We start from the raw sequence: 12,390 nt of genomic DNA, 5'->3' as shown, positions 1-12,390 counted from the left end.
TTTGGTGTATATCCTTCCAAATAGTTTTCCTATACGCACGCACGCACGCACACACATAAACATTCTAAACACTGGGCTAGGCAATATATATATACGGTCTACCGGAAAGTTCTGTCCATTTTTTGATTAAAACAAAATACAAATTTTTCTTATTGTCAATAAACTTTATTAAATAATATAATTGCCATTATTATTAATGATTTCTTGCCAGCGTGAGGGCAATTTGTATATCCCATTTTTGAAAAATCTTTTATCCTTTGATGCGAAAAATTGAACCAGTGCTTGTTTGATATCTTCTTCATTTTTGAATTTTTTGCCCTTCAAAAAATTTTGTAAGGACAAAAACAAGTGATAGTCGGAGGGTGCTAAGTCCAGGGAATATGGTGGATGCGACAGAATTTCCCAGCCTAGTTCTGAAATTTTTTGACGAGTCCCCAAAGCATGTGGCCTGGCATTATCATGATCAGTATGATGTTCTTCCTATTGAACATCGCTGGCCTCTTTTCTTGGACTGCTGTCTTTAAATTATCCAGTTGCTGACAATACTTCTCTGAATTGAGCTTTTCGTTCGGTTTTAAAAGCTCATAATGTATTGGTCCTCGAATGTCCCACCATATACACAACATTCTCTTATTCAGAGTCAAATTTGGTTTAGAGGTGGAAGGGCTAGGTTTTCCAGGTTCACAATATGCCCTTTTCCTTACGATGTTTTCGTAGGTAATTCACTTTTCATCCCCAGTTATCATCTGGTTCAAGAAGGGCTCGATTTTGTTCCGAGCAAGCAGAGATGTGCATATGACGACTCGATCATCCAAATTCTTCTGACTTAATTCATGTGGCACCCATCTTGAATATTTCCACACCAATCCTATCTTCCGAATATGGTCCGAAATGGTTTGCTGAGCTGAATTAAGCCTTTCTGCGATCTCCGATGTTGTCAGAAAAGGATCTTGCTCCAACATGGTCTTAACAACATTGTCATTGATCAAAGATGGCCGCCCAGAACGTGGCTTATCAGAAAGGTCAAAATCACCTGTTTCGAATTTTTCGAACCATCTTCTGCATGTCCTATCAGAAACTGTACCTTCACCAAACACTTTCAATAAATTTCTACATGCTTCTGTAGCATTTCTTCCTTGTTGAAATTCGTATACAATAAAGTGGCGTAAATGAACTTTATCAGTAGCCATGGGTACACTATCGCTTCACACATAAGACTAACGTGAATCAACTTTGTTTTAATTTGCTACGTCAGTATGTATACATTAAGTGATGATAAAAATAGAGGCACACATGCGCCAAATAAACATGTGCTTACGTGTCGAAACTTGTTGTGATAGAAACAGACAGAACTTTCCTGTAGACCTGATATGCTGTTTTAAACATTTTTCTTTACTTATAAACATACCATGTAATCTTACCCTATCAAACCTTTTAAACTCATTATAATAGTTGAACAATATATTATTACATGGAATAATACACTTCTCATAAAAATTAGGGGATATTTTATAGCTTCATACTCATTTTGAAATATACTCTAATTTCTGTGAGGTATAATTTGATTCATTAATGCTATTCTGGCTCTTAGCCTAGGATTTATTACACTTTAGAGATAATTTTGTGATGAATATCTTCCCTAACACTTTGTGCACTTTTCTGTTTTCTTAAAATTTCTATAAGCAGAATTCTTGAGTCAATCACATTTTACTCTTAAAACCCTTTGAGTAGTATGAACATTCATATACATCCTCGTGCCTCCTGGCCATGCAGAGTTCGATCGTACATGTGTAAGGCAACATTAAAAAAGGGCAAATGTATGTTCTTCTTGTTTCCATAAATTGGTTATAAAACATGATTTTAATTAAGTTTATAAAACTGTAACTTGAACTAATTTCATTTTTTGAAAAAAAAACTCACTCCCAGGTGTTAGCGAACATGAAAAAAATCACTACTCAAAGGGTTAAATTCTAGAATAATTTAAACAAACAAAAATCTCTGCTCCTCTTTAAAGCCCAATCTTCTGGTTCATTCTTTATTTCTAATCTAATTTAATATGTGGTTATCATCTATGGACTGCATCCAAATTTCTGATACCACTATTGCCAGCACTAATCACACTGAGGTGAATTCTGTCCTCCCTAACTCCAACCTCCCAATTTGAAAATGAATTAAAATGTTTTTCAATTAAAAGATACAGTCAGTAAGGTGTACCAATAATTTTGTAACAGCATTTCAAAGAAAAAGCCAACTCTACAATGTTATATTAAACATGCAGATTTCCAAAACATTTAAATGTATAAAAAAAATAATAAATGTTAAAAGGTACTTGGTAGAATTGGGAAAACAAAGTAGCTATCTTTCTTAATTTCTCTGGAGTTCTACCCCTAATTGATCCTACTTAAGCTCAATGAAAAAAAAGCAATTATCATCGAGGTAAATTAAAAGATAGCTAAAAATTCTTTGCCACTCTTTTATCTTTATTCCTCTTCCCATAAACATGGGTTGGCCTTATAACCAGCTCGGACCAACAGAATGTGACCGAAGTGATACTGTGTGGGACCTTAAGAAATCAGCAAGTTCTGCTTTTGCACATCTTGGAACATTCCCTCTTATAATGCAGTTACCCTGGGACAACCATGCTGTGAGGAAGCCCTAACAATCCATGCAGAAAGTGGCCATTCTAGTGGAGCACTGTGATGCCTGATATGAGAAAAATGCCTTCTTGCATATTCCATCTAAAGCTAGCCACCAATCAAATGGAGCCAAGTAATGATCCCACATGATGCCATGTGGAGCCAAACAACGGACCAGCTGAGCCTTTGCCCAATGCCAATCTCACAGAATTGTAAGCAAATAAACTAGCTGTTTTCAAGTACTAAATTTTGGGGTATGCTGTTCCATAGCAATAGTAAGAAAAACACACCTAAATTTAAGCACAAACGAGCTCTAGTTGGGAAGGTGTAAAGAGGGTTAGGGAGGAGGATGTCCCCATGTAAGTATTGCACTCAACATTAAGGTAAGATATTTGAGGACAAAATGTAATTTATGAAAGGGAGCACTATTTTTGAGTTAAAAGAGTCCTATGATGAATAAGAGATGACAGGTAAGAAAGAAAATGCAGTTTTAAACAAGTCTAAAGCATGCTCTACTAGGGAAAATATTTTATATATCTTAGCTGAGCTATTTGAGAGGCATAAAGTTTTCTGCACAGAAAATCTAGCCAAGTACAAAAAAAAAAAGGTGTAAAGCATAAAACTACTTATTTTATGGACAACTCATAGCAATATTACACTTGTGAGAATAAGGGGAAAGTCAATAGATATTAACAGTTCATATGCTAAGCAAGTGCAGAAACAAAGCTAGATATCCTAGCAAAGTCTGAAGAAAGAGTCCTTGAAAAATCAAATAAAAAATAATAAAACCACAGTCTTATTTACAAAAGGCAAAAAAATATTGGGATTTTTAATTGAAAATATGACTGCTAAAGGCATGTTTGTTTGGCTTTTGAGTTATTTTTGGCACTTTTTCTTGGCATTCCTAATAGTTCTAATTTCAAATCTGAGTTCTCTGAAGTTAACATTATAATTTTTTTTGTGTGTATTTTTCTGAAGCTGGAAACGGGAAGGCAGTCAGACAGACTCCAGCATGCGCCCGACCGGGATCCACCTGGCACGCCCACCAGGGGGCGATGCTCTGCCCCTCCGGGGCTTTGCTCTGTTGCAACCAGAGCCACTCTAGCGTCTGGGGCAGAGGCCAAGGAGCCATCCCCAGCGCCAGGGCCATCTTTTGCTCCAATGGAGCCTTGGCTGCGGGAGGGGAAGAGAGAGACAGAGAGGAAGGAGAGGGAGAAGGGTGGAGAAGCAGATGGGCGCTTCTCCTATGTGCCCTGGCCAGGAATCGAACCCAGGACTCATGCATGCCAGGCCGACGCTCTACCACTGAGCCAACCGGCCAGGGCAACATTATAATTTTTGTTTCATAAAAAATACTTCCGGCCCTGGCCGGTTGGCTCAGCGGTAGAGCGTCGGCCTAGCGTGCGGAGGACCCGGGTTCGATTCCCGGCCAGGGCACATAGGAGAAGCGCCCATTTGCTTCTCCACCCCTCCGCCGCGCTTTCCTCTCTGTCTCTCTCTTCCCCTTCCGCAGCCGAGGCTCCATTGGAGCAAAGATGGCCCGGGAGCTGGGGATGGCTCTGTGGCCTCTGCCTCAGGCGCTAGAGTGGCTCTGGTCGCAATATGGCGACGCCCAGGATGGGCAGAGCATCGCCCCCTGGGGGGCAGAGCACCGCCCCTGGTGGGCGTGCCGGGTGGATCCCGGTCGGGCGCATGCGGGAGTCTGTCTGGCTGTCTCTCCCTGTTTCCAGCTTCAGAAAAATGAAAAAAAAAAAAAAAATACTTCCTCAGTGTTTATTAAAAAAACACAAAACAAGGCGTATAATTCATGGTACATATTCAGAAAGGCATTAACATGTAGAAAACAATATCATATAAAATTCAGTTATCAAGGTTCAGATTTTTCTAAGAGAATTAAGAATTTTAAAACATTTTTTTTTTTTTTTTTTAGAGAGGAGAGAGAGAAGGAGAGAGAGAAACAGAGAAAGAGAAGGGGGGAGGAGCTGGAAGCATCAACTCCCATATGTGTCTTGACCAGGCAAGCCCAGGGTTTCGAACCGGCGACCTCAGCATTTCCAGGTCGACGCTTTATCCACTGCGCCAGGCCAAGAATTTTAAAACATTAAGAAGGAAACTTTTTACCCACAAATTTAATAGACAGTCCATTTTCTCATAAAACTTTCTTCCTTTTAATGTTATTACAAAGAATAGTATTATGGTTGCAAACTTAAAAATACACAAACACATACACATGTAAGTCCAAGCGATCTATATCTTGATATAGGAGCTGCTACGAGCTAATAAATTAGGCCTTAACACAATACCCTTCCAGATAGCTACAGTTCACGTTTTAATACACTGTAATGCGTTAAAAAATGAATTGCTGGTGTGAATACTTTTTGCTGATTGAAATTTATTAAATTTATAGGCCTCATTCAGACTTTATTTTTACTTCAACAAGTAACAATTCCTGGGGCAATGATGGGGATCCTAGCTTATATGGGGAAAAAAGATTATTTTATTTTTAAGTTCCTCTTTCCACTCCACTCCAACCCTCTCAGCAAACTCGAATGTAATGTGATCTGTTTCTAAGCGGTCGTTTGCCATAGGTAACGTGGAGAGGGCAGGAGAGACTAAAGGAAGAACACTGGGAAAAAAACTTGGAGCTAAAGGGACCTGAGAAAATGAGGTATTAAGTAAAGGTTAGAATGAGATGATACAGCACAGGAAAGCTTAGGGTGGTAGTGTATAATACACTGCCAGAAGTTTTGTTTTACTTAATTCTTCAAATAAGATCTCTGGATTTTGACTCGGTACATTATTAAATGATTAATTTCCCAGAACTATTAATATTCCAGAAAATAAAAATGTCTATAAAAGAAACAGACAACTAATATACCTGAAAGTCAAAACAAAGGGTTCTTGTGGTTTTTATATCAGTTTTCCCCCTCATTCACTTGTAAAAAAACAAGAGACTATCAGACAGATATTCATTTAAGGTAACTTTCTTATTAAAATTGGGTAGAAATGAAATTGTCAAACAAGCATAAAACTTAATACATGCCGTGTTATTAAATAAAAATACTAACATGCTGTTACTTGCTCTGCTGATTATCAAACTAAAGCAATTAATTACATCAGCAGTCTACCTGTAAAAATTTCTTCTTCATTTCATCAAAGATATTTTGTCTGCATCTCCAAAACACATCCTATAGTATACAGAGAACAAAACGAATTACAAATCATTGTTTTAAAACACAGAGATAAGACAGTAAAATGAGAACAATTAACTTGGACATTTTTTTCTTGCAAAAATATGTATTAAAGTATTATTATATCATCTAGAATTGTATTCATAACTTACATTTATAATTTTTATCTTAGGCCTCAATTATTCTCATTAGGTTACTGAAAATCTGTGCTATAGTTATAAAGAATAATACTGACATAAAAAACAACCACATTTTAACAAAAAGTAGTAACTTAAGAATTGTATATAAATCAAATGTTCTAAGTCACATATTTTCCCCAGTTTTATTGATATAATTGATATACAATATTGTATTTTTACCACAATAAATTTAGTTAACATCATCATCTCACATAGTGATGAAAACCTGGCCACTATGCTGTGTGGGAGGGAGCCAAGTAGCCACATGGACAGGTCATTTGTAGATGTTTCAGCTACAGCCTAAGTGAGATCATAGCTGGCAACCAGCATCAGCCACCATACATGTGTGAGAGCAAGTATCAGATGATTCCAGCCCCAGCCTTTCGGCTGATCCAGCTGACGCCTAGCAGAGAAGAAGCAAACTGCCCTCGTCCAACTTTGTTTAAATTAACATCTGTGAGCAAAATTCACTGAATTCGGGAGCATACTGTTATATAATACAAGATAATCAGAATACTCAATTTCTCCATCTAGTCCTTCTCTCACCATCTTAAATAAAAGTACAATCCTCTTGGTATTCATTTCTCCTCCTTGCTTCAGGTTTCCACATAGTACTTATAACTACCTAATACATTTGTTTATATTTTACTTATTTATTGTTGTAAGGCCAGTAGCCGCAGCCACCATCACAGCCACCTGGCCCCTGCAGGTTCGCATTTGATCCGGACAGACTGTAATGAAACTGCAGAGCCAAGAACTGGTGGGCCATTTTCCTTTATTCTAGACTAGTACCGCCAATGAGTAAAAACAAACACATGGGACACCAAAACCCACTCACATGTTCTCCTGTTCCACAACCAGGAGAATCTTTCTGGTTTTTTCTAAAATCAAAGGCCCCACCAGCCTTATTCACCTCTGTTCCCCATCTCCTCCTCTCTGCAGGCCTCCATCTTGGCTGCCTGCCTCCTCTACCACCATGTCACTCTCCCCTCTCCAACAACGTGGTCTCTCTTCCAAAATGGCCTCCTAGATCCTCCTTTTAAAACCTTTTGGTGCAAAAGCCCTCCCCAGCACACATTAGCATAACCAAGGCCCTTCCCAAGCAAGAAGGTAATTAGCTGTACACGTGAGAGCATCATCACATGAGCAGCAGCCATCTTTAACAAAGTGAGCAAAACCAGAAAATACAGATCACAAACTTATTGTCCCAACAATTGTCGATCTAGAAAAAAAGTCCACTATGAATCAAGATGAAATAACAGACTGGATTCTCCCTCCAACCTTAAATAACTAAAAATTTAGATAAAATACATAAAGCAATAGTTTTCAAATATTGAACAGCAAGCAACACAGGACAGTTATCCCTGAGAAAGTAGAAACAAACAAGATAAGCCACCTTCCAAGCTGGGAGGGAGAAGCCTGGTAGAGTCCAGCAATTTCCCTAAGTTCAAGAGATGAGTTCAAGGGGGCCAACTCAGCTAGAATTTAGAGGGCAGAGTACTGGAGAGAAGAAAGCTGCACAAATAGCAAGCTCCAGAGATCTGTAGAGTGATCTTTTGAGAGCTCAGCTGAGTATTTATCAGCATATGAATGTGAAGAAACTATGTGAGGAAAATCAGTAAGGGCACAGAAAAACCCAACAATACCATCAACCAACAGGATCTAATCAAAATTTAAAACATTCCAACAAACAAGGACCAAACATACATTCTCTTCAAATGCTCATGGAACAAATAATCAAGACAGACCACATCCTGACCATAAAACAAACTTCAACAAATTTAAAAGGACTGAAATGATCATAAAGACTATGTTCTCTGATCACAATGGGATAACAAAAAATCTAAATACATAGAGAAACATAATATGTTTTTACACTGGAAGACTCAACCTAGTATAGATGTCAATTCTTCCCAAAAAGATATACAAGGCCTATCACAATTGCAGCAAAAATTTTTGAAGATACAGGCAAGATTATTCTAAAACTTAAATGAAAAGGCAAAGGAACTAAAATAGCTAAAAGGATAAAGTAAGAAGACCCCAATTTCAAGACTTATATATACCTTCAACAATCAAGATCATATGGCATTGGTAAGAGGGAAAGATATACAAATCAATGAAAAACAACAGATCTCCACACAAATATGCCCAACTGATTTCTGACTAAATACAAAAGGAACTCGATGGACGAAAGATAGACTTTTTAAAAAATGGTGATTGAACATCCACAGGCGAAAAAAAACAAAAACTATCCTATAAGTCTCTCACCTTAAATAATAATTAACTGAATATGGATCATGAACATGAAAAATATAAAACTATATATAAAGTTATTAGGAAAAAAGGGGAAAATCCTCCAGAGCTAAGGCTAGGCAGAGTTCTCAAACTTAACATCAACAGCATGATCTTTAAAATGAAAAATTAATAAACTAGACTTCATCAAAAGTAAAAATGAGCAATTCCCATCAAAATTCCAATGACATTTTTTAAAGAAATGGAACAAAAAATCATCAGATTTATATGGAACTATAAAAAACCCCGAATAGCCAAAGCAATCCTAAAGAAAAAAATGAAGCTGGGGGCATTACAATACCTGACTTCAAACTCTATTATAGGGCCACGACAATCAAAACAGCATGGTATTGGCAGAGAAATAGACACTCAGACCAATGGAACAGAATAGAAAACCCAGGAATAAAACCACATATATATAGTCAAATAATTTTTGATAAAGGGGCCAACAACACACAATGGAGAAAAGAAAGCCTCTTCAATAAATGGTGCTGGAAAACTGGAAAGTCACATGCAAAAGAATGAAACTGGACTACAGTCTGTCCCCCTGTACTAAAATTAACTCAAAATGGATCAAAGATCTAAACATAAGACCTGAAACAATAAAGTACATAGAAGAAGACATAGGTACTAAACTCGTGGACCTGGGTTTTAAAGAGCATTTTATGAATTTGACTCCAATGGCAGGATAAGTGAGGGCAAAAATTAATGAGTGGGACTACATCAGACTAAGAAGTTTTTGCTCAGCAAGAGAAACTGATAACAAAATAAACAGACAGCCAACTAAATGGGAAATGATATTTTCAAACAACAGCTCAGATAAGGGCCTAATATCCAAAATATACAAAGAACTCATAAAACTCAACAACAAACAAACAATCCAATAAAAAAATGGGAAGAGGACATGAACAGACATTTCTCTCAGGAAGAAATACAAATGGCCAACAGATATATGAAAAGATGCTCACCTTCCTTAGTTATTAGAGAAATGTAAATCAAAACTGCAATGAGATACCACCTCACACCTGTTAGATTAGCTATTATTAACAAGCCAGGTAATAACAAATGTTGGAGAGGCTGTGGAGAAAAAGGAACCCTCATTCATTGTTGGTGGGAATGTAAAGTAGTACAACCATTATGGAAGAAAGTATGGTGGTTCCTCAAAAAACTGAAAATAGAATTACCTTATGACTAAGCAATCCCTCTACTGGGTATATATCCCAAAAACTCAGAAACACTGATACATAAAGACACATGCAGCCCCATGTTCATTGCAGCATTGTTCACAGTGGCCAGGACATGGAAACAACCAAAAAGCCCATCAATAGATGACTGGATAAAGAAGATGTGGCACATATACACTATGGAATACTACTCAGCCATTAGAAATGATGACATCGGATCATTTACAGCAAAATGGTGGGATCTTGATAACATTATTTGAAGTGAAATAAGTAAATCAGAAAAAAAACAGGAACTGCATTATTCCTTACGTAGGTGGGACATAAAAGTGAAACTAAGAGACATTGATAAGAGTGTGGTGGTTACGGGGGAGGGGGAGAGGGAGAGGGAAAGGGGGAGGGGAAGGGGCACAAAGAAAACTAGATAGAAGGTGACAGAGGACAATCTGACTTTGGGTGATGGGTATGCAACATAAGTGAACAACAAGATAACCTGGAGTTGTTATCTTTGAATATATGTATCCTGATTTATTGATGTCGCCCCATTAAAAATAAAATTATTAAAAAAAAAAAAGTAAAAATGAATACTTTGCGAAGACCCTGTTAAGGATGAAAAGACAAGCTACAGACTGAGACAAAATATTTCAAACCACATAGTGAACAAAAGGACTAGTACCTAGAATACCAAAAGAACTCTTTAAAACCTAGCAATAAAAAAGTAAACAATGCGCATGACCTGTGGTGGTGCAGTGGGATAAAGCGTCAACCTGGAACACTGAGGTTGCCGGTTCAAAACCCTGGGCTTGCCTGGTCAAGGCACATATGGGAGTTGATGCTTCCTGCTCCTCCCCTTTCAATCTCTCTCTCTCTTTCTCCCCTCTCTCTAAAAATCAATAAATAAAATATTTTAAAAAAGTAAACAATGCAATTAGGACATAGGCAAAAATCATGAAAGATATTTCAATGAAGAACATAACAGATTCATGTGTTCAATAAGCACATGAAAAGATGTTTAGTCTCACTAGCCAATAGGGAAATGCAAATTAAAACCACAATGAGATATTACCACACATCTGTCAAAATGGTCAAAATTAAGAGTAACACCAAATTCAACAAAGATACAGAAGAAAGAGACATCAAAATTAACAAGACATCTAATGGGTACATGAAAAGACTACTTAACAACTGCAATTATGTGTATATATCCTTTTTAAAGCACACAAAGAACATTTATAAAAACTAACCTGATATTGGTCTTTACTATAAAGCAAGTCTCAACAAATTTAAAAAACTGGTGAACACAACACACTCTCTCATTATAATACAAGTAAATTAACTATAAATGACAAAAAGATGACTAGAAACTTCATATATAACTACAAAATTAGGAAACACTAAATTATGGGTCAAAGAAGAAATAATAATGGATATTAGAAAATATTTAGAGCCAAATAAAAGTATTTTATCTCAAAACTCATACTGGGAGAAAAGCAAGGAGTTTCCCAGCAGAATAAGTGAACCTGCATCAGAATAGGGCAAGGTAAGATGAACAGTGATCTGTCAAACTCTGAAAGATCTCTAAAAACCTAAAACTAAAAAAATAGTTCTCTGCTGTTAATGGTTTTTGGAGCTGTAGCTGGTCCCCAGAGGCAGAAAACAAAACAACAAACTTTGTACCACATTGATAAAGCAATAGAAGAAATAAAAAAGTAAAAGTAGAAATTAATGACATAGAAAGCAAAAATACTATGAAGAAAATTATCAAAGCAAAAAGCTGATTCTATTAACAAAAACCTAAACAACAAACCACTGGTAAGACCAATCCCCCAAAAAGGAACAACAATATTATGAATAAGGGAATATAATTATATCTATAACAACAAAAACATATAAAAGAATGTCACAAGCAAATTTATGACAATATATTTGAAAACATAATGAAATGGATAAACTCCTAGAAAAAATATGATTTATCAAACAAAGGAAAAGAAAACCTCAATTGTCCTAAAGTCATTAAACAATTAGTAGTTAAAAATCTTTCAACAACAAAAAAATCCAGGCCTAGATGATTTTTCTAAAGATTTTACCAATACCAATGATAAACCATTCAAGTTTTACAAAAATTGTTGACAGTTACAGAACACAAGGAATGTTCCCAAATCACATTATAAGGCTGGTATATGATATTAAACCACAAAAAACTAAAAACAAAGAAACAAAAAACTGAAAGAAAAAAAAAAGGAAAGAAAGTTATAAACCAATACTACACAGGAAAACAACTGCAAAATATCTGAAACAAAGAATTTGGAAACTGAATCCATCAATGTATTAAAGCATAAATGATTATAACCAGGCTCATTTAACTTTGGAAAAATTAATTCGTATAATGCAACACATTTACCGAGTAAGAGAGAAAATCATATCACTACATAAAATACAAAAACAGCATTTGAAAAAAATTAAACATTTTTTCATGACTAGTTTTCATGGTAACTTCATGAACACCTTTTCATGATAACACGTAACAAAATAAAAAAGGTATTTCTTTAACTTGATAAAGTGAATCTACAAAATTTTACATTTTTTCCCCTTCTTTTTTTGAGAGAGGGGCTGGGAGAGAGAGACAAGAACACGGAGCTGCTTCTGTATGTGCCCTGACCGGGGAATCCAACTGGCAACTTCCATGCTCCTAGACAACACTCCAACCAATTGTGCTATCTAGCCAGGGCTTAATTTTTGTTTTCTTTTTTTCAGAGACAGAGAAAGGAAGGGAGAGAGAGTGAAGGAGGAAGAAAAGCATTCATTTGTTGTTCTACTCAGTTGTACACTCAATGGTTGCTTCAATTTGTGCCTTGACCAGAGACAGAACCCACAACCCTTTTGTTTCATGACAACAATCTTAATTAACTGA

The 12,390-nt window shown here is 36.5% G+C and overlaps 1 protein-coding gene across 3 annotated transcripts in view; it reads right to left on the bottom strand.

The window, feature by feature from the left end:
* USP47 (ubiquitin specific peptidase 47) overlaps nt 1-12,390 on the bottom strand; it is a 124,839-nt gene that overhangs the window by 90,941 nt on the left and 21,508 nt on the right. For 2 of the 3 annotated variants that reach the window (XM_066250968.1, XM_066250969.1), the window contains exon 2: nt 5,765-5,824. The exons of the other annotated variant lie outside the window; for it this stretch is intronic. In XM_066250968.1, coding sequence (XP_066107065.1) covers nt 5,765-5,824 — 60 coding nt within the window. The remainder of the gene's footprint in view (nt 1-5,764; nt 5,825-12,390) is intronic. 3 annotated transcript variants of the gene reach the window in all.

The sequence above is a fragment of the Saccopteryx bilineata genome, chromosome 1, assembly GCF_036850765.1.
Source record: "Saccopteryx bilineata isolate mSacBil1 chromosome 1, mSacBil1_pri_phased_curated, whole genome shotgun sequence".
NCBI lineage: Eukaryota > Metazoa > Chordata > Mammalia > Chiroptera > Emballonuridae > Saccopteryx > Saccopteryx bilineata.
Note: the sequence above shows the minus strand (reverse complement) of the source record. Positions and strands in the feature narration are given on the sequence as shown.